Below are 23065 nucleotides of genomic sequence, written 5' to 3'. Positions count from 1 at the left end.
TGTTGCAAAATCAGGTAAGACTCTCAGCTGTTTAAGATGCCATAGGACCCTTCAGTCAAGAATTATAGAGATACAGGACCTGCAGAAAGTTTCTGCTCTAAAACCAGGAAAGACAGGAGAGCTTTAAAATCAGTTTAAAGTTTTTTTTCTTTTCTTTCAACTTGCCAGTAAATTGCTCCAGTTAATTCCTGCTGAGGGCACATCACATGCAATCTTTGAAGTTTCTGTTTTTCATATTAGCTTTGCAAAAAAAATATAGTCATACTTTGCATACATGGTTTGCTATATTAGTAAAATAATTTTCAAACATACAGTATTTCATTCTCAGAAGTAATGTAATAAGTGAGTCCAATTTTCACCAACACATTTAAATTCTTATGTCTGTCTTAATTGGGATTTATTCAAAATATCACTAGATATAAGTGTCACTAGACTGGAGCTTTTTACTATCGCTCATTGAACAGTACAGCTTTTATGCAGTACTGAAAGATATTAACCTGGTGTTTGAAAACCTAAACACAGTTTTTAAGTTAGTGAAAATGAGATGGACTAAAGCTCTTCAGATAGATTGTTGAGAGATAGGGGGATTAGTGATTTAATCTCTCTGATGATCCGCTGTGTAATTTTGCTTAATGTGCTGATTACTGGACGTCTCGCAGCTGAAAAATGCTGCTAATTGGCTTCAGTCTAATGTGACACACCTGTGTAGCCCTGCTAGTAATTGTGATTGTGATTGTGATCTCTAATGCTTTGTGTGTTGCTGTAGATCAAACCTTAATTCAAAATGTGAAGGCAAATATGTTTCCAGTTCTGACATTTACTTTACAGTCACCATTATCTCAGCTGGTTGTTCTGGTTTTACTGCAGGTTTAAAATGGGCTTTTCTATTTACAACCAGAGACTCCAGACTCTAATCTGATAACTTTAATCCTCCTTAATTTATATTTATATGTGAAGCCATTAAAATAGATTTGGACCGTTCCTCTTTTAAATTAACAGAGCTGTCAAACTTTATCATGGATTGCTGCCTATTAAACTATTTTAGAGGGTCTGGACCTCAGTAAATCTAGTGCTTTCATGCATTTGAGTAATCATAAAGGCTCAACACACTCTTGGTACACCCACACAGTTATTTTCACTTTGAGCAGAGGACTAATAAGCATGACTGAAAACACCTGTGTGCGTGTGTGTGTGTGTGTGTGTAGGACCTTCCATTATCTAAATAATTCTCACAATACCATACCATGCTATGCTAGCAAATCAAAATATTGTTTAAAATCATTGTAAAACTAAATCTGAAAATATGAGGATATTCAAAAAAGATTTGGGTTAGGTTTACTAAGGTCAGAAAATTAAGATATAATCCAATGATGTTAACAATTAGCAGTTCACAATCAGTTCATAAAATAATGCAGGCAAGATTTGTACAAAGATCTCATTTTTAATTCTAATAATTACATAATTTACACTCTGGCATTATACATATGTACAGTAATTACATTTAAAGTGGATAAATGTCTCATTTATAATTAAGTCACTAGGAAACATTTAAACAAACATATTAATTTATATGGTCCTCAAAGCTCCGGAACTGTCAAACTCCACTGATTGTTAAATTGTCATAGCTTTTATTAATTATTAACATCAAAATAACAAATTAGGTGTGTCAAACTAACATGTCTGATCAAGCTAAAGTCACACGTTGTCCAGGTTTGAATGTGATTGAGTGAAGAGGTTTTCCGTCTCCTGCACTGCCAAACGCTTCATACCTCAAAAAAAAAGAAAAGATTTATTAAAACACAGTTGATATATATATATATAAATATAAACAGTGAAAAGTTACCATAAAACACCAAATACCAGATTTGATAGATTGATCTAACACAATGAAGGATCTACAATACTTGTCTTGTTTTTTCTCCAACTTTAATAAGATATATATTCCTTCACTTGACACAAGAGCGGAGTCAGCAGCTATATATAGTTGACGAATTCTCTACTCCAGCTCAGCTATCATTCTAGTGATTTCACAAAATACACAACAAAGTAATTCAACTTAATAAAAATGGTGTATACTGTGAGAGGGATTATAATAATGATTCATTTTCCTCTATTGCTGCTACTTGGCAACAGCTTTGAAACACCAATTTGTCAAATGTTTTTCATTTCCTCCTCTAGGTGAGACTCTAAATGGCTCATTATATGCTTTATAAATCTCAAAGCCAACTGAACCATTAAAAGCTCACTTTTTTCTTAAAATAAATGGACAGCTGTGAAACGATTTCTTAGCTTCATGTAGAGGAAACAGCTTTTGTTAAAACTGTTTCATATATCAACATTAGTGTCATTTGTATTGCTGTGCAGTGCAGTCCGGTCTGGTGTCCTCAGACTCACAGTTTTGTGTATCTGTTCCAGTCGGCTTTGCTGAGAGACGGTCTGGTCGTAGCCAGGGCGGAGTTCACGTGAGCAGGACACAGCAGCAGGCCCGGCTGGCTGGAGGCTGAATGCACCCAGACACAGTCCTCCTACACACACACACACACACACAAAGAGACAAAGTACAAGAGTAATCATGCACACATCTTGCATAAGCAATCTACAACACTGGTTGATACAATAGCCATGAGTAGAATAGTGTAGAATAGAATAAGCACATTTTAAATCAATATAAAATTCAAATTAAATAGAAAAGTAATATAGAATGTAACCGAGTACTAAAGACTGCAGTATTGAACAGAGCCATATAGAAAGCATTAGTATATAAAAAATTAAAATAAATGTGAATACAGCAGCATTTAGTTTCTTGTCACTTACATTGGTTCTCCTGTAGTTGTTCTTGATGTTATTAATGTCTTGTTGTAGGTGCTCCAGCTGCTCCGGGCCGAGCTCTTCATACCCGCTCTGGAGGGAGGACATGTAGGCAGGTGGGAGTGAACCGCCAGGGTCACGAACTGATGCCCTTGTAAAGTCATGGCTCATGGAGTTGGGTCCAGAGACGCACTGGGAATTCTGTCAAGAGAGACAGAGGAGAGAAAATGAGCAGAAACAAAAACAATTATAAGAGAAATAACTGTTTCTAAACCACTGAATCATAATTACAGAGGCCTGTGTTAATGTGTATACATACCGTAAGTGTAAATCTTAATGTATATCAATTTCACTGCAGAAGACTGAACAGAATGTTATAAATGTTCACTACTAGATGTGCTCAATAGTTCAAATTGCAACATCACATCACAAAATTTTGTACAAAATTCCCCAGAGTCAATATAATAACATTTTCATTAGGATTGCTGTAGTACTGTAATATTTTTAAATACTACATTTAAAAGAGTGATATGAGAAAATCAATGTCAATCTCATGTCGAAGTACTGAGCTGGAGTCAAGGCGTTGTTAGCCTAGCTTAACATAAAGACAGGAAGCGCAAGGAAACAGCTAGCCTGGCTCTGTCCTACATTCACAAATGCACCTAGTAACACCTCTAAATGTGGCATGTTGTATCTCGTTTGTTAATTTGTACAAAAACAGAAATGTAAAAATGACATTGTGGTTTTAGGGGGAGTTACGTGCTGTAACTATTTCTTGTATGGATTAAACAAACAAAATAAAATAAAAAAATAAAAGTGTGTTAATTATATACCATTCAGACCATCACAGTGATGTTGGTCAAACAGTGTCTATCAGTGAGTTTCAGAGGTGTTGGAAGGCGTTTCTTTTACTGTGGAGCCAGGCTAGCTCCAGTCTTTATGCTATGCTAGGCTAACCACATCCTGACTGCAGCTCCATAGTTAACGCAGACATCATACTGATATCGAACTTTTCACCTCACTCTTGGATAGAAAACAAATAAGTGTAGTTCCCAAAAATGTTGAACTATTCCTTTAAATAAGTTGAAAAGCTGTCAAAAGGATGTGTTTGCTCTGGAAAAATTTACTACACAATAAAAATCTATGATCTCATTATTGACTTGTAGTGCCATATAAGCATGATTTACAATTTATGTAATTTATACTATTACATTACATAATACTATATATATATCTGTCTGTTCTTCTGTGATGCTCTGGAAAAACTTGCCCGAAGAAATTAGGTTGTCTGAGTCAGTGTCTTCTTTTAAGTTTCTTCTCAAAACACATTTCAATCGGAAAGCATATGCTGACTGGCTATTTATTGTTTTGATAAGTGCTCTATAAATAAAATTTATATTATTATCATCATTATTATTATTATCATTATCATTATTATTATTATTATGTATAGTATGTTGTGTAGAACCTGGTGCACTGCATTTTAAGGATGGGGTGGGGATTCAGACTAGGTTGATGTTTCATGTATGTTTTGATTGTTGTTGACTAATGTGTTGGTTAACTACGATTATACCTAAATGTAAATAAAATAATAGGAAAGACTTTCTGGTATTTTGCCAGCACTGCTCACCAGTCCTGAAATCGGTGAATTCCCCAACTCTGACTCGTAGGAGCTTCCAAAGTAGAGTCTCCAGACGTTGCCACGATGTTGTTCGTCTTCTGCTTGAAGCTCACTGGGCTCTAGGAGAACCGGGGACTGGTCCAGGACAACGCCTGTGTCCCCCTCCCCCACTGAATCATCTGAGCCACTGCTGTTGTTTGGGAAGATCATGAAGGACAGACTCATGTCGCTCTCTGAGCCAGAGGTCAGCTCCTGATTATCATCCAGAAACAGAGGGCCAAAGTTTAGATGCACAAGCACACAAGGCTTTGAAGTGCCCAAAAACATGAACAAGCAAAGTGGTTTCACTGTGTTATTGCAGTTTAATATAGCTTAGATTTAAGCTCATTCTGCCTCTGGCAGCCCTTGCTGTTTAACTTATTCAATCATATCCTTGTCACCATGGTTGGGGATAATTTGAATTATGTCGTAAACTGATAATGGACTAACAAGTAGAGCCACTCACACATGCTGAAATGCATACAAAACTCCTCATTTAATTAGCCTTGAGGGACAAAAAAAAAATAAAACTGTGCTTGGCTGCTTCAACATGAACCATAAATAATTTAAAAATGGACTGGCCAACAGTTCCCTGCCTTCCTGCTTTATTAGCCCAAGGCAACCCCTTGCCTAACACAATGAGCTCAGTGACTTGTCTTTTAGCTACATTAAACTTACATGCGGTGTGCTGGAGCCCAGGCTGTTGTGGACTGCCTCCAGCTGGGCGTTGTAGAGCAGGGCCTTCAGGTCTGCCCCGGTGAACTGCTCAGTCGCTGCTGCCAGCTGCTCCAAGTCCACATCAGCAGCCAGGGCAACACCGGCGCTCAGAGCCTTCAGGATCTCTACACGAGCCTCCTGGAAATGTGACACAAGAGGAAACAGTTAGTCAAAAGTTGGATTTAATACCAAGGACCATCGCTGAACATTAATTTTGTTTCTTTTAAAAATTACTGCACATAGACATATCACAGTATAAAGCGTAGTATTTTTAAAAGTGTTATAAAATGTTTGGAAGTGATTGACTGATTTTAATTCAACAGACCAGGTCAGGAGGGGGGCAGTAGAGGGACTTGTCCAGTCGTCCAGGTCTCAGCAGGGCCGGGTCAATCAGATCTGGACGGCTGGTGGCTGCAAGCACATATACACCTACAAATGCAAACATGAAGGATTCTTATTTATTTAGATTAAAAGGAATAGTAGTCATTTTGGGAAATACCTGTACGCATATTCACTTTCTTGCCTAGAGTTGGATGAGACGATAGATATCACTCTCTGTCTGTCTGATAAATATGAAGCTGGAGCAAGAAGACTGTTAGCTTAGCTTCACACAAAGACTGGAAGTAGGGGGAAAGAGCTAGCCTGGTTCTGTCCAAAGATAACAAAATCTGCCTACCAACAACTCTAAAGCTCACAAACTATGTGGACAGTCAGGCTAGCTGTTTCCAGTCTTTATGCTAAGCTAACCAGCAGCTAGAAGTAGCTTCATATTTACCATACAAACATGAGAGTGGCATGAATGTTCTCATGTCTTGACAAGAAAGCGAATGAGCGCCAAAATGTCTGACATGACTGCAGCACTGATTAGTAAAATATGCCAATATAATCTGTGCCCTTAGCTCTTTAAAGTGGGTTCTCATACAGAACACATAATATGAAGTATTCTGCTGTATGACCCACCCTGCAGTCCCTCCACCCCGTCCAGCTGGGTGAGGAGCTGGTTGACCACACGGTCAGTTACACCTGTGCTGTCGTGGCCCCTCCTGGGGGCCAGAGAGTCAAACTCATCAAAGAAGAGGATGCATGGCTTGGCAGCTTGGGCCCTGGAGCAAACAGAAAAGGAAATGATTCCATCAATGGTTGTTAGTGGAGCTGACAATTACTTAATATTTTCTGTTACTCATTATAACTAGCAACTATAAAGGTCTGCTAGAGTCTTAAGAAAGTGACAGTGTAAAAATGTTAACTAACCTCTGGAAGACATCACGGACTCCCTGCTCACTAGCTCCAATGTACTTACTCAGAAGTTCGGGTCCCTACAGAGAGGTAAATATCCTGTGTCAATGAAGATCAGTGTTGGGCAAATTTAGTAATTAGTTACAAGACGGTGTGTAATTAGTTACAGTTACTAGTTACTTCTCTCAAAAGTAATTGAATTACTTTACCAATTACTGTATATAAAAGTAATTAGTTACTAGGGAAAGTAACTTTTGCATTACTTTGTCTGCTCCAGTTCTCTTATTAATGCACACAGCTATATTATTTTAGTGACAACTGTCAAATTATATCTATCTATCATTGTACCCATCGTCACTGATAGGAGTTATTAATACTCCCGACCACCAGAGGGCAGCATTCGTACAGCGTTCCTACCTGTAAGTCACACTTGGTTAGACAGTAGGATTTAGTAGAAGACTCACACGAAGCTGGATGTTACCGAGCGTTTCTTCAGTTTATATTAGAAACATTACAATCACTGTGATGAAAAGCAAGCTCACATTTCCTGAACTGTCCTGCGCCACCATAAGGTCGGGTGACATTAGATCATAAACTGAAAAATCTGGGGAACAGGCTGCATTTGTCTGCTGTCCTCTGCAGTTGTCCACCATTTTCAGGTAAGACAAAAGTAATGAGCTCATTTAAATTTCTGTAATTGCGTTATTTAATTTGAAAAGGTAATTAGTTAAATGTCTAGTTACCGCCAAAAGTAGTGGAATTACAGTAACACTTTACTCCCAACAGGTTGCTCTGATTAAGAAAAACACAGTCCTCTTTTTTTGACTGTCAGAACCAAATCCCAGCCTACCTTGATGCTGATGAAGTTCATACCACTGTCTTTGGCCACGGCCCTGGCCAGCAGGGTCTTCCCTGTACCAGGAGCTCCGTACAGCAATATTCCTGAGCGATGGCGGATAGGGAGACTGGAGAACAGGATGGGATACTGCAACACACCAAAGATCCACAATCAATTTAAGAATTTACATTTTTTTGTATTTTATACTTCAAATGTAATTTCTGTTGATCTGTGTAAAAAAAAAAGCTCCTCACATCCATGTAAAATGAGAAAATATGGAAAAGTTAGACACTGTACTGTATGATGGCTATTTTTTCCTAGTAGTTATATCTTTATCATATAATTAAGCCAAAATAATTTTAAATCAGGGGTAAACTTAATTTGGCCAATATGGTGATGTGAAGAACACTATACTAAACAGTGAATACACACTAACTTTGAGGTATCTATTGTATGAAGTGCACTTTCTTCTTAAAAAGACCATTTTAAGTGTTATAAGACTTGTACATAAAAGTGTTGGTGTACTCTGCCCTGAAGGCCATGGGTCGAGTTTGGCACAAAACAATAGCAGCAGAGAGATTGAAGACTATGAGGCAGCATCAAAAATTACATGACACAAATAGATCAAATCAAACCATGCCATCACTTTCTAATAACTGTACTACTGTGTGGTATACAAGAAGTGAAAGTATCAAATGTAATCATAATATATATATATATATATATATATATATATATATGAAAATTGTGTTGGTACTCAAAAACATGGTTATAAATAGGGATATGATCTGTTGAATCCCAAAACCATAGATTAAAATCTGGTTAATTTGTTAAAAACAAATCAATTTATCACCTCTTTTTATCATATAACATATAAACAAGGAAACTGTTTACAAATTTATTATTCCAGATGAAACACAATGAAATGAAACTGATCAATTCAGAGGCTTTGAAATTGAAGATAATCTTAATTAAATAAATAGGTTTTAGATTAAAATCAATAGTGTTCACTTTTTTAATTGTCTGCATTCGTCACTTAACTGCTATCACTCCCACTTATATTGAGATTTTTAATGGTTTATCTTTACAACAATCAATAGCAATTATGGTGTTTAAAAGATAATTGGTGATAAATGCCTTGTCATCACATTCACTTTAATTATTTAACTGTATTACTTCTGTTCATCCTGTATGGCAAAATGGTGCTTCCATCTGACTGAGAACACACTTGGTTGTCTTATGATTAGTTACACTGACCTTAGCAGGGAGCAGTATGGTGTCCATTAGCTGCTGTCGCACCTCCCTCAGCCCCCCCACTCTCTCCAGCCCAACTCCACTTGGGGTGTGGAGGTCTACACCCCACAGCGAGGGGGGCGTGAATCCCTTGAGAGCCTGCACAAAGTCCCTCCACGACAGACACACACCTGATAAATACGAAGCGCAAACAAATAATGTAAAAGTAATAAACTAGCATTTTCCTAACACCTGGAAGGGCTTAACTTTAAATAAACAACATGGAACTTTAATATGAATTCTATAATTTTAGTGTAGTGTAACCCAAGTCTTTGGTACCCTGGTCACTGTGTCCTCTTTGTACAGTGTTGGAATGGACGGCCCGCTCCAACAGTAGTACTAGGTCTTGGGGCGTGTATCCCTCCGTCTCCTTGGCAACAGCTGCCAGGTCTAGATTCTGTAAGGTCTCCTCAGATAGGCTGTTTTTTCTGAGTATCAGACGGTGCAGGATTTCTGCTCTTTGAACCTACAAACAATAGCAAACAAGGTAGCTGTTGGTTTCTACTTTTTACCTTTCCTAATGTGTGCATGTCTGTGTGTGTATTTAAGTGTTGACCTGGTCCGGTGGCTGGATGTGAGCAAAGCCCTGGAAGAAGTGGGACCCCTGCACCAAGGTCAGGGAGGGGTGGAGGGAGTGCTCACTCTGGCTGGTGATGATCAGACACACCAGGCTGGAGTGAACCACCACTTCATCCACCACATCCTTCAGACCTAAAGCCACAAACAGACAAGAGGAATCAAATTCAAGGCCTGGAATACTTATCAATCCTGTCTGTGAACATACATGACAACAGACAGTCCCCCACACACATACAAAATAACAAATTAATGCTTTACTCTGTGCAATGTGCTGCTGCAGCAGCGCCTCAGGACCATGCTCGTGTTCTGGTGAGGTTGGTGCCCCGGTAATATGGTCTAGGTCATCGAGTAGAACAACTGAAGGCTGCCTCCACTCCGCCTGTTCGAAAATATCCTGCAGCATCTGTCTCACTGTTTCTGTCCTTTTGCCTGAAGAGAAAAATCACAATAATTCCTATGATAAAAACATTCAACTACTTTTATTTGACATAAAGTGTGTTCATGGGGTAATCGGTTAACCTTGTAGTTTTTTGCAGTCCACCAGCTCCACATGTGCATCCAGATCTTCTCTAGCTTTTCTACAGAGGGCTCGGGACAGAATACTCTTTCCACTTCCCTGTGAGAATACATAACACAATATATGATACATAGTATACAAATCAATAGTTAAGGATAAAAATGCATTCAAATACATGGTTACTTTGCTGTCTGTCTGACAACAAAATCAGCACTCTATATCAGTTCTTCAAAATCATTGTAGATATTTTAATTTAATCTCTGTAAAGTGTAGAAATATCTGTGTTGTGAAAAGTATTATTTTTATGGTTATGTAAAGAGATACCTTAGCACCAGTGATGAGTAGAGATCCTCCTCTGAGTCCTCGTCCAGCCGAACCAAGCTCTCGTGAGAGGGGACTGCCCAAAAGACTGTGGGAGATGAACTCAAATCCAGTCCTGCTGAGCTCATCGATCCCACTGGGAACAGACGGCATGAGAGATAGAGACATGAATGCTGAAAAAGATACACAAGCTCACAAATAGCTACACGCTTACCCAAGAATACTGAGGGAGGGAAGCTTCAGGTTGGGCGTTTCAGCTATAGATTTCACAGCTGGCACGGTCACTGGCTCTCTGTCTACCTGTAGGTGACACGTGGTGGCAAATGTGAACTTTTTGAAACCATGGCAGCACCACAGAGGGTTTGAGAGATTCTGTTTTATCCATCATCTGCATTAAAATATGCATAGAAAAACTACATGCCGCAATCTATCAAGCATTTAAGAATATTAATGTGTGTACCTGTATGTTTTCCTTCTGGACAACAGCAGGTGCTAGTAAAAACAGCTGGTCTGAAGGGTCACTCTCTGGTTCCGGTTTCAGCACAGTTAAAGCAAACTCTAACTTTGCTATAAATAAGAAAAAAGGTGGTAGAACAGTGATGTTTTATTGCAGCTGAAAGTACTGTAATTTTAATGTGTGCATTATTATGATTTTTAACCTCTTTGGTATACAGTATATTGGTGATTTTACCATACTGTTATCTGTAGATTGGTAAAATAACTTAAAGAAGAGTGCAAATGAATCACCATCAGTTCCATGTAGGAGGATGTTGCCAGACCGTGTAGTCAGACAGGCTAAAGGTTCATGACTCTGAGTGTGCAGCCAACCAAGGAAAGCTGTCTGGATGTCCTCATCATCCTCCTCAGGCTGAAGAGATCACATGGACATAAGGGAAGGGGGTAGATTAAATTTTATGCAGCTTTGACAATGTAGCAATTTGAAGACTAACAGTTAAATAAATCAAATGAAAAAAACAACACCATAACCACATGTGGCTATTCCAGCACTCACCAGTGGTTTAAGGGGCTTTAGGCGAATAGAAGAGGCTACTTTGATAGGTGATTTGACTGGCTTAATTCTAACTGTTGAATGTGGGATGATATTCAACCTGATGGCCAGGGGCTGTGGGATCTGAAAATCACAATTTTTATGAGACATAAGACAGCATATAAAGAAGCAGAGGACTGAGCTACAATAAAAGTACCATATTAATCTTAGGTTAGAGTGGGTAAACGAATTAACTATTCCTCTGATCGACAGCATACTCACCCATACTCTTCCACTATGGATCACTCCCTTGCTGTGACTTCTTTCCTTGCCTGCTAGCTTCTCAGTACCATGGCACACCACCCTGACCACCGTGGCTTCTTCTTCTTTCATCTCCTCTCCTCCATCTGCAGTAGCAGCAACTTTAGTAACTGCATTCTTCTTCTTCTCCATGGCCTGCTTGGCTCTGTCCCTCACTTCTTTAGGGGAGGGAACTTTGGAGAGCAGGCCATAAGTCACTGGAGACTGACCTACAGCTAGCCCAGCATTCAACCCATGGCTCCAAGGAAATAAATGAATAACGCCAGTTGCAACCTGGCTTACAGTGCAAAGAGATTCTGGAGGTGCACCACACACTCTGTAGATAGAGTCAGTGAAGAGGGCAGGGACATCGGGTACAGGTGGTAGCTCTTTAACCGGGTCATAAGTACCCATTATCATATAGCGTAGCAGGCTCTTCAGGTCAGCTATGCCACCCCACTGGTGGCTTTGAGGGACAGGGGAGGGACTTTCTAATGACGGCCCTATAGGGGAGGAAAGATCCATACTTTGCTGTCTGTAAAACTGCTGCTTCTCGCTGGGTCTCACTCGAGAACCACTGAGGTTGCCAATTCCAGCGCGGCTCTTAGGAGAGACAACTAGTTCTGTGTACTGCTCCAAGCGACCATAGGGCACAGATGGCGAAAGCGATGCTGCACAGAGTTAAAAACCAAATCATACTGTGTTCATGAATACAGTCCCTGGATATGACCAATACATACAATTTAAACAAAAGGAGCTGAACAAATGCTTAAGTAAGTAGGCATAACTAGTTGAAACCACAGACCCACACAATATCTTAAGATTATTACATAATGGAATATTCAATTTTTGGTGTCAGAGCACTGACACAAACCACACAGGCATGTTCGGTATCTTTTTACCCATTAATTTCTCAGTTTGGAAGAAGACAAGGCAGATTTAACAGACTGTTTGGTACAGACAAAGAAATAATGTATTAGTTCTGACCTATTCGGATGTAGATGGCTGTGTGCCTGTCCACCCACACAGGAAACACGGCATCTTGGAAAACCACTCTGATCTGATCCAACAGCTGCTGCTCCAGTGCGGCACTGTGGAGCTCCTGGGGGTGTTAGTCACAGAAAACAGATGATAAAATATTGTTTGATGTGGTTTTTGGTCACAAATCTTGGGTTCCTGGTGTATTCCTTTGTAGTGGGAGGCAGGTTATTTAATTTATGTGGCTTAATGCTTATTGTCACGCCACAGTGTTCATAGCTCTTTTTATTCATTGTTGGTCATTTTTATTGGATTGTCTGAGTCCTCTTTTCTGGTTACTTCTAATAAGGCTGCACTGAAGAAGAACATAGTGTATTTACTCAGAGTACATTTTAACTGACTTACTTTTTACTGAACACATTTTTAAACAAGTCATTTTACTTTTACTTGCGTAAAATATTCTAGTACTCTTTCCATCCTTGGTTACAAATTACTGTAAGTCACTATGCTCACCCACCAAGATTTCCCAGTCATCAGATGACAGAGGCTCCACAAACACTTGATGCACTGATGAGACCTGGTGACATGGTCTTAGGAAGCCCTAAAAGAACCCACACAACCAGTCAGTCAATACAAACACCTAGTCAGCTTAGATAGTAACTGACCATTACTTTAAACTGTCAAAAGACTGCCAGAATGTATCACACAGAGATGATGGACTATTCAGGTGGGAAACGGAGCACAGAGCATATTGCTCACTGTAGATCAATACCTGCTCTCCATCTTTCAGGCCCAGCTTTTCTCCTAGTTGTCGACACAGCTCCACTTTATGGCTGTCCAGGCTAGAGGAGGTTCTGTTTTGAGTCCAGCTGAGGAATACTGGGGATCCATGGCCCCACGATAACTCCAAAGCCTGGGTCTGAACATGGACACACAAAGTTGTATTGTTGTACTTTTTGATTGCCATGGCACTTTATCTATAAAACTTCTGTATCATAATCATCCTCCTTTTTCTGCCAGCAAACAGGTTCTCCTCATTTAAGTCATTTTGCATAGCTTAGACTAACAATCAATGATAAGATAAGATAACACAGGTTTGATTCCTGTGTAAAGATGTCAGACTGGAGGAGAGGAGGGTTGAGACAATAATTCTAGAACAGAAAAGGAGAAAGGCTTGTACAGTTGTCATGGGAACTATCTTGTGTATGTTGCTTCAAATTGTATCACACAACTGTCATCATATACATAGTGGTCTTTATAAATGTATAAAGCTAATAGACCACCGCAAAACAGGATGCAAAACCATGCAGTAATTTATAAGAATGCACTGGCATTAACCCAGTCTCCTGTTCCATCCCAAATGTAAAGTTTTGTCACCACCAAGTGAGACTGCAAGGTAACTACTACAAAAATGGTTAAGTCAAAATGGAATAATAGTGAAAATACTCATTACCATACCACTGGCATCTTTGATAAGACAATGTTTCATATCTGCTTACTGATATTTATTCTATATACTAGTTACTATTGGCTGCATTTTTAAACCCAAGGAAAAAACACATTAAATATCCCATTCCTACTGCTGACAACACTCAACTCTTTTCTGTCCCTTTATGTTGATAGATTATTTTTTTCTGACTGACATATAGTTAACTGTGTGTCCAATTCTCAGATAGGTCTCTCAGAAGATGTCTTCAGCAGGCCATGCAATGGAGCCTGTCATGTGTCACAAAAAACTTTATGTTAATGAGCACGCTGACATAACGTTAATGAGTCTAGCCTTGAGTAATTTTATAATGTAAACAAAGGAAGTAACTTTCACTAGAAGTTCTCAGAAATTAACCGACAGCAACATTAATTCCATTTAGAAATAAAGGAAACGAACAAACACGTCAACAAACGCAAGAAACGCTGTTTTCGCAAACAGGCCACCATTTTTTGCTTTAACGCTGTTTTGCCAAACTGAACTAATATTAGCTGATACAGAAAGCTGGATAGCAAGCTAAGCTAACTTACCTCGTTCAGGGAGAGATGCGACGTCAACTTCGACGGGAGGTGAAGAAAGCAGTTTTTTGTGTTGTTAAAAACAACAGTTACGGGTTGAATGCCCTGATTAGTGAACATGATTTTCACATATCCTGACTAGCTCTGTAAATGCAAGGCAGGTCGCTCTGCTAACGTTAAGTGTGCAACAATCTCATAGTCGATCGATGTGCTCTGAGTGTGCCCAGCTAGACCAAAGCAGACGATATCGAGCTGAATCACTTTTCAAAATAAGATATTACACATGGACACGCAATAGATGCATACGTATTCGAGAGAGAATGAGCTCTTATTTTGAAGTGTGTCAACCACAAAAATTACTTCCGGAAAATGGCGGCACCTGTCAGAAACAGTTCAGGCTGCTGGGGCGTCCCAGAGGTTTATAAACACCACGAACAGCGGAAAGTTTGCATTTCTCGACCAAAATATAGAGACGGAAGGAAAGCAAAAGCTGTTAAGGTAAGAATATGCTAAGTATGAGTAAGAAAAACACAATATATCTTGAACTGTGTGGTCTCAACTGCGACTCCTAGCTAGATGGTAAACGTCACTTTTAATATACATTGACAATACAAATAACCTAGTGTAGCAAATACATTGTAGAGCAGGTGTCATCATATTTCTCTTGTGCTTCATCAGGTGTACACCATCAATTTAGAGTCTCGTTACCTGATGGTCCAAGGGGTCCCAGCCATTGGAGTGATGACAGAGCTGATTCAACTGTGTGCTCTGTACGGAGTTGTGGAGGAGTACAGGCCCCTGGACGAGTACCCTGCTGAAGAGTTCACGGAGGTCTACCTTGTCAAGTTCCAGAAACTCACCAGTGCCAGGTTCAGGATGTAACTTACCTAGTTCATTATACTGCAGTGGCAAAGATGAAAAGACCTTTTTAAATCATTTTGTTTACATTTTTTGTTCTGTTCAGAGCAGCCAAGCGACACATGGATGAGAAGAGTTTCTATGGTGGTGTGCTGCATGTGTGCTACGTCCCCGAATATGAGACTGTGGAAGACACCAGGCTAAAGCTGCAGGACAGGAGGCGATACATAATAAGGGCTGTTCGGAATAAAGGTACACTTTAACATCAAATATAGACGTACTCTTAAAGAAAACAGTAATAAACTGATATGTTATATAGATACTTTGTACATATATGTACTATGGTATATGTTCTTCTACTTTCATTGCACTTTTATTTGAACTAGCTCAGACCTTTTATTGTACTCAGGTTTTTGAAGCACTTATATGCTGTAGATGTTTTTTATGTTTTGTCTGATCTTTTGTCAGTTTTTACACTCCGGTCCTGAAAAATGTATTATCTAATTTAATTGTATCTGTATTTTTCATTGTTGGAATGACAAATTAACATGAACTTGAACTATTTGTTGAAACTGCTTTTTTATTCTCCAATATTGTTGTTACAAAGCAAGAGAAAAGGAACAGAAGGAGGCAGTAAACGAGGAGCCCACATCGTCAGACACAACCACCACATTAGCGACGGTCATCACCAGACATGATAAAACCTCTGACAATCATAATACAGGGGAGACTTTAAACATCAGCCATTATTCAAGCTTTCCTCTACTGCCATTACCTCCCCAGGAACATCATTACTATAGACATAAATATCAACATGTGACTATACCAACAGAGGACAAAATGGGGACATTACATAATGCCATCATTGACACAAAACAGCAGTCAGTGCAGAGTCCAAGCTCCAGCCAAACCTCTTCAGACAGAGACAGAGGCACAGAACACAGACTGACCCCAACTCAGTCCTCTGCAGTCAGATTTGTCCCAAGGACCACACACTTGGAGAACAGGAAACGCAAGATGGAAGAGGCTGCAGAGCACTCACTGACTGATGTTACTACAGACAATGAGCCACTTATTGGGCCAAAGCTACCAGAACCACCTAAACTGGACATGGAGGATAAGTCACTGAACACAACTGTAAGCCTGATCAGGAACGCAATGAAACAGGTAGCCTATAATCTGATGTTTTGAGAACAAAACAAGTTCTTCACTGTAGTCTTAATGCCTTTTTATTCATGTCATTAAAATCAGTTTTGTCATCTTTCTCAGGTGGGATCAGTTCCTGACCTCAAACCAGTAGAGAAAAAGGTGAAACCACGTCGTCGTATTTGATCGAGCGAGCTGCCTTGATGCTGGACTTTATGCAGAGATGACTGCTACTACTTTGGAAAATGACCATTCAAACAGTTTCTCTTGGCAGCTCGTTTTTCTTTACACATTTTTGCATCGCACTGCAAACAGCTGTTAACATTTTTATTAAAGATTACATAGCTGAAAATGCACATGAATATGATTTCTTCATAGCTCCGGATGTTCTTGAAATACATGTTGTTCAAATGCCTCAATACTCTGAAAACAGAGGAAAATACAATGTAAGATTAACAATTTCTGACTTAGAAATCACAGTTATCACAGTTTTTTAACAGCCTTTAATTTGTGATTACCGTGGTGTCAGAGAGGCAGGTTCCAAAAGCCTCAAGTAATAGATTCTCCTCTCTCACTGCATTTTCAAAGTCAGCGAAAGATAGTCTGCCATCATGGTCATGGTCCTAAGAAAATAAACAAAAATGTATTTGTAGCCAGTAGTGTTGATAAATTAGTGAGACATAGGTATAGACATTAAAACCATATAGGCCAGCAGCATCCATCCCCTCACCATCTTCTTGAGTGTGATCTCCACCAGGTCTTTGATTCCTTCATCAGGGTCCTCCTCTGTGGGCTGTCTGATGAGGCTGTTCTTCAGCATGTGAAACATCTCCTCTCTGGAGATGTAGTTGTCACCGTTCAAGTCATACACATGAAAGCAGTCTGAGCCATGTGAAGAGGGAAGAGTTACCTGGATAACAGCTTGTAACTCTGAATTTTATTTGTGGGTGTGTAAGGTTGAGAGCTTACATTCTATTTTTTCATCCAAGGTCCCTCGAAGGAAAACAGACAGTCCCTCAATCCATTCTTTCATACTGACAAAGCCGTCATTGTCCTTGTCAAACGTCCTGAAGACTTGAGGACATAAAATCAGTAACATTCAGAACATGTCCAGGTTTTACCAAATAATCACAATACTCTGCATCCAAACTCCTGCTGGTTATTTGTGAATTGTACATTTTTTGTCTTGCCAAATATTTGTCATCCTGCACACTTGTCTAGAACATCAGTGCCACAGGCAAATGTTTTTTTTTTTTTTAAATATCGATCAGCAATAGCCAGAATACCTCCATCCATGATCATGTCGTCGGTCATCCCAAAGATGTTGTGCAGTATGCTCCTGAACGTCCCTCTGTCCAGGCCGTTAGCTGCTCTTCCGGGGACGGCCGGCTCCCCCAGAAGCACGTTAAACTCTCGGATGAGGCACTCAACCTCTGTTTTATTGACTGGCGTCATTGAAATAATAGTTATATTAGCTGTGTGACATTTTGATAGTTTTTATACTTGCATGGTAGCTTAATTAAAAACAGTTGAACGTAGGCATAACGCACAGCGGACGGTGCACCTATTGGCACAAGAGACCAGCTTAGCATAAGATAACGTGTTAGATAAGTTTTAACTGAATACTCACAGTGCTCCACTTGTTTTGAGATAGTTTCAGCGAGAGTTTGTATCAACTTTCTGTTCATAGCGGACATTTTTAGAGGTGGGAAGCCGGACAGACACAGGCAGTAGTCCTCCGACAGGGGCGATGTTGACATTCCGTCGCCATGGCAACCGCGTAGCATAGCACAACTGCATGAAATGGACAGTGGGCTCAACAGCGCCGACATAAAGCAGAGCAGTTATCTTGATTTAGCCTACTGGTTAAGAGAAATGATAATTAGTAGAACACGTTTGTAAGGAAGTCTGTGAAAATACCGGACTTTGACATGCACATCCCTACTGAGGCTCCTGTCTGTCCCAGCAGAATGACTGTGAGTCCTGAACAGCTGGCTTAATGTACACAGGGCTTAAAGAAAGGCTGAAAATACTCATATTTAGTTTTCTAATTAAAATGACCAATATAAATGTTTTTAGAATATGCATAAAGTGGATGGTGACAATTCAACCCAGGAGTTGTAGGCCTAATATCACCAAAGCCTTTATCCAATCTGTGTATTTTCTTTCTTACCATAAAGGCCTATTTAACTTCATTTATGTTCCATTTTTCTGTAGTTATTCCTAATGGTTTTTATTCTACCAGTGTGATTTCCTCTCTTTCTATGGTTACTCACTATAGGTCAGTTTATTTGATTCAACCTATTTAAAATGTAAAACATAGGTCAACAATGTGTGTTTGGCGGTCAGAGACTGTCAGAGCCACTAATTTGTGGTAATGTAAATATAATTCACAATTTTAATCAAGGTTAACATAAGAGTTTATTAACAAGGTCTGATCAGTTGCATCAGTACTGAGCTTTGAGCTACAGGAACCAGGCACTTAAGTCTGACTTTAAAGCTGTTTAACATCTGCATCATCAGTCAGATGAAGAGAAGAGACACTACATTGTGGGGAAAAATATTTGCCACCTGAAATGTATTAAATGTCAGGATTTTACATGTAAAAATATAATTTGATGTTTAAAACCATAATCAATTTACAATAATTAATTTACAAAAAATAGGTATTAAGATGAATCACAACTTTTAATTGTAACCCATCATGTGCTTTTCCTATTACATCAGCAACCATTTTATACAGTAAGAGCAGATTTGCCTTTCGTCCCATATCATTACAGCAGCAACTCTCATGAAGTCACGCCAACTGAACCTCTTCTTAACACACTCTTCATGCTTAAACTCATTTCACCTGTGTGTGCAGCCATGTGTTTTGTCATCACATTATTTCGACTGAACTTTCTCCCGCACACTGCGCAGCTGTAGGGTTTCTCTCCTGTATGGATCCTTGTATGTACGTTCAAATTGCCCACATGGCGGAACTCTTTTCCGCAAATCCTGCAACGGTATGGCTTCTCCTTCGTGTGAATCCTCATGTGTACAGTCACGCTGTTGCCATGTCGAAACTCTTTACCACACACTTCACAGATGAACAGTTTCTCACCGGTGTGGATTTGAGTGTGTGTGGCTAGATGTGCGCTGTGGCTAAATTCTTTTCCACAGAAACGACAGCAGTAGGATTTGCTTCTTCTCTTTGTCTCTTTATTTGGAGGAGCTGGGCTGCGCGGTTCACAACTTTTAGTCAGCTGGTTTCTCCCTGTGTGGCTCTGCGTGTCGATGTCTTTACTGATACTGTAGCCTGTCAGTGTTTCTAAACCCAACTCAGGCCGCATGTTATTCAGAGTTACAGAAAATTCTGGCAAAAGAGTCCAGCATTCACTGCTTGACTGAGAGTTTCCCTCAACCTTTCTGTGGTCAGCTGAGGTGTTAGGTACAGGCTTTCTGTCTTCATTTCCTGTGTCATGAGTTTGTAACTCAGCCATGTCTGAGTAAATGCAACTCTTCATGCAGGTGGGTGTCACTTTCAAAGTGCTGGTATCAGAGTCCTCCATATCCGGTAGCTGTTGTCTTCCTGGACTGCTCCATGGCTCCTGCTGTTCCTGTTTGATTGCTGGAGGCTCTGGGACCAGCAGGCCACAGTCCTCCTGGACCATGCAGTTCTCAGGACTCCACTCCTGCCCGTGTTTCTGCTCATGTGCACAGACAAAGACCTGCGGTGTGTCTGTTATGAGGAAAAGGTGAGAAATTAGCTTGAATTTACCTTTTATTCATGTATTACAGTTCCCCTTAATTTGATCACTTTATTATCCAGTCTAGCTTAAATGAAAGGAAGATAAGTTATTGGGGTTCAAAGTGGGAGTCCATTTCCAAGACTATGCTTTCATAACTCTTTAAAATAAATATTTATTTATTTGTGTGTGTGTGTGTGTGTGTGTGTGTGTGTGTGTGTGTGTGTGTGTGTGTGTGCATGTGTGTGAGTTCATGCGTGAACCTTTGTTCGCATGAACGCACAAACCCCTCATTTCCTGTCAGCTCTCCACTGACTCCTGTCTATTAAAGACTAAAATGCATACTATAATTATATTCTTTTAGTTAAGGCTGCATTTGATCATTTTTGTCTGCAAGATGGCACAAAGTAGGCTCTAAAACCCTCAACTGGGTTGCTGACCAAAGGGGAACAATTGTTTTCTGCCAGCACCATCCAGGTTTTAAAAACATCAGAGTCAGGGTCAGAGCTGAGTAGAGCTGTTAAGGAAAGGATTTGCTCTTTTAGGGTTCTGCTAAAAGGAACTGGTCCTGTTGTCTCCACTGTGGATTCTACAGACCCCTTTGAAATTTTATATATACCTGCAGTTTGTTACTGTATATAGCTGAGTATAATCGGCCCTCAAACTGCTTCCCTCTTCACACATTGTTAGGAGCAACTTTCAACACAGGTTAAACCACTACCAGTAGAGAGAGAATATTAGTTTGCTCAGTTTGTTTTGAAACTGTTTTAGAGAGGTGCTGATTCAACTTTATGGTCAGTTAGGAGGATGTAGTTTGTGGTGTTGTTGATCACAATTTAGACCCTCCATTTGGATGAGGTGTCTGTGTCGAGCAGTGCCAATGACCAGCATCTCAGTTTTATTGGAATTTAGGAGCAGGGCATTACGTGACATCCAGGATTTCACAGCAGATAAACAGGCCTCTAGATTTCTAATTTGAGCATCATCATCTGCCTTTACAGGCACAAACAGCTGAGTATCATCAGCGTAAAAAAGCAGAGAGCCGAGAACAGAGCCCTAAGGTACTCCATATATTTCTGGCCAACTCTAACATCCTGGCTTTCCTTTGTGATCTCTGACTGCCTCCTCCTGAGGTTATTGGTGCTAGATAATTAAAGTTTATTATTATTAATATTATTATTAATATTAATATTATTATTATTATTATAAACTCCGCCTCAACTGCCCATTAGCAAGCTTGCTATCAGGCCTGTGGCTGCCGCTATCTGGAGTGCCCATCTACAGTAACGCCAGCTGAAATAAGCTCCGCTAACTCATGGACAGGTCTCTCTAGCAGAGACACCCTTTGTGCAACAGCGAAACAGTCACCACAAACCATCGTAACCCAGTTAGCGAGGTTGCGTTTAAATGTGAATAGGTAAAGCTATTAGGCTAGGCTCGAGCTACCTGACAGTCAGCAGCAACGCTACCCCCAAAAACGCTACGATCGATTCAAATAATAAAATGAACAGTGCAGAAAGATCTGGACTCAGTTGGAGAGAGTAAGAGTAGACAGGAGATCGGCACAGAAATCATGGAGGAGAAAGAGTAAACAGCTGTTTTCGATCTCACGAAGAGTTACTCTGTTTCTGTTATTTAGCCTCCCCTCATTGATATAAATGGGGTGGAAAAAATAATATAAACACCTGTCAGTATAACCTGACAGTTCAACAGCAACGCTTTAAACAACTTGTAAACAGACGTTGATGAGTGAAAACAATTGCTTTGCTTTAGGACGTAGGCTAACAAAAGATAAAAAAAAACAAACCTTCACTGTGAAAATGCACTTCTTGTTTAAGTCCATGTTCGTCCTCTGTTATCGTCCTCTGCACCGCTGCAAAGATCTCCTCTGCAGCCGCACTCAGCCGCTCACTGATGAACAGCCTCAGCATCTGCATCTGCATCTGGGACATTTTACACAACTGTCAACCCTCACCTATAGCCCACAGTCCATCGGTGTCCGTGTGTCAAGGTGAGCAGAAATATAAGGTGACTACATCCGGCTACAACCTTCTAAAATAAAAGTATTAATGCAAGAGTAAATCTGTTCTAAATAATCATTGATGGCGTCATTTTACAGGATATAAGCACAACTATAACCACATAAATGACCGGGCAAAGTAGCTGACTACAAATTGGACCTAAATTGAACCCTAAGGGATCCCAAATGCTCCAAATTCATTGCCACTCAATTTGCAGTAATCTGTGAATCTCAAATTAGTAAACAACATTTAAACTATCAAATAAAAATACAGGAGTCTAAGAGTGACTTGATCTAATCAGTTTCCCCATTGAGAGCTGGTCCCTCTATAATCAATAAGGGCCCATATTAATGTTTTCCCCAGAGGCTCTTAGTGTCCAATCAAAAACATGCAGATCTTGGCAAAATGATTCAAGACTCAATAACAACATATCCAGTACATACCGAGCATCTCATTAAGATGTTTTAAAGAATGGGTACAGGAGCTCAAGTGTCTGGCGTCAAGTCACAAAAAAGATGCAACAGATGTGACCTCACATTTAAAGAGATTCATGAACTACAAGTGTTAAGACACAAAACCCATCTATCCTTATCCAGACTTTATTTTGGAAGCCAAATAGCTCCACTTCCGGTCTCATTCCAGCCCGAAGCAGGAATTTAAGATCGCCATCTGCTGGACAGGAGTTCTGACTCATGTGATCAATGCTTTACTGTCTTGATGTTAGATGGGAGGATGGCTACCTGATGTAAAACAGTTTGTTTTGATGTAAAAAATAAATAAATAAATAAATAAAGTGAGGACAAATTACAGAACAACATTGTCTTCTGTTCTTGTGCTCTTGACCTTATGCTTCACTTCCCCCTCTGTAATCTGAAATAGTGTTGTGTGGCTCGGTCCGAGCCGCATTTACAGAGCCAGGGTTGTTTTTTTTCTGCAAACACTGAAAGGACAGCTAGCTGATCGTCAGGAGATATTTGCTGAATTTAACAAAAAGACATGTATTGGATTAGAATCGTGTAACCCCCCCCCCTAAAAGTATAAAGTCAGACCACAAGGTGTTAGTCTAAACTAAT

General features: G+C 39.8%; 3 protein-coding genes across 7 annotated transcripts; 1 reads left to right on the top strand and 2 right to left on the bottom strand.

The window, feature by feature from the left end:
* Positions 1–1421: 1421 nt before the first annotated feature.
* On the bottom strand, positions 1422–14471 carry pex1 (peroxisomal biogenesis factor 1). Of its 2 annotated transcripts, none has more exons than XM_044171261.1 (24): positions 14252–14471; positions 13008–13154; positions 12753–12836; positions 12245–12359; positions 11240–11928; positions 10982–11101; positions 10717–10837; positions 10430–10536; positions 10184–10269; positions 9973–10105; positions 9651–9747; positions 9390–9560; positions 9109–9263; positions 8832–9018; positions 8517–8683; positions 7272–7406; positions 6437–6501; positions 6146–6288; positions 5511–5614; positions 5147–5323; positions 4439–4681; positions 2815–3009; positions 2395–2525; positions 1422–1769 (listed from the first exon to the last, which is right to left on the bottom strand). In XM_044171261.1, exons 1-24 carry the CDS (start codon positions 14357–14359, stop codon positions 1685–1687), a joined length of 3765 nt encoding a protein of 1254 aa, XP_044027196.1. In that variant the 5' UTR covers positions 14360–14471; the 3' UTR covers positions 1422–1684. The 2 variants fall into 2 exon arrangements, with proteins under 2 accessions (XP_044027196.1, XP_044027197.1); XM_044171262.1 differs by having other exon boundaries at positions 11240–11364; positions 14252–14470.
* A 107-nt stretch (positions 14472–14578) lies between these two features.
* rbm48 (RNA binding motif protein 48) lies at positions 14579–16599 on the top strand. The gene is made up of 5 exons (XM_044171272.1): positions 14579–14737; positions 14918–15108; positions 15204–15349; positions 15705–16264; positions 16367–16599. Exons 1-5 carry the CDS (start codon positions 14609–14611, stop codon positions 16427–16429), a joined length of 1089 nt encoding a protein of 362 aa, XP_044027207.1. The 5' UTR covers positions 14579–14608; the 3' UTR covers positions 16430–16599.
* Positions 16311–22592, bottom strand: efcab1 (EF-hand calcium binding domain 1). Of its 4 annotated transcripts, XM_044171271.1 has the most exons (8): positions 21779–21992; positions 19095–19964; positions 17874–18037; positions 17530–17688; positions 17213–17317; positions 16974–17125; positions 16762–16866; positions 16311–16666 (listed from the first exon to the last, which is right to left on the bottom strand). In XM_044171271.1, exons 3-8 carry the CDS (start codon positions 18028–18030, stop codon positions 16616–16618), a joined length of 729 nt encoding a protein of 242 aa, XP_044027206.1. In that variant the 5' UTR covers positions 18031–18037; positions 19095–19964; positions 21779–21992; the 3' UTR covers positions 16311–16615. The 4 variants fall into 4 exon arrangements, 3 of the variants coding, with proteins under 3 accessions (XP_044027206.1, XP_044027205.1, XP_044027204.1); XM_044171270.1 differs by having other exon boundaries at positions 17874–19964; XR_006375148.1 differs by lacking the exons at positions 16311–16666; positions 16762–16866; positions 16974–17125; positions 17213–17317 and adding an exon at positions 22436–22591 and having other exon boundaries at positions 17547–17688; positions 21779–21914.
* Positions 22593–23065: the final 473 nt, after the last annotated feature.

Source organism: Siniperca chuatsi, linkage group LG17, assembly GCF_020085105.1.
Source record: "Siniperca chuatsi isolate FFG_IHB_CAS linkage group LG17, ASM2008510v1, whole genome shotgun sequence".
Taxonomy (NCBI): Eukaryota; Metazoa; Chordata; class Actinopteri; order Centrarchiformes; family Sinipercidae; genus Siniperca; species Siniperca chuatsi.
This window is presented reverse-complemented; position numbering and strand designations above follow the sequence as displayed.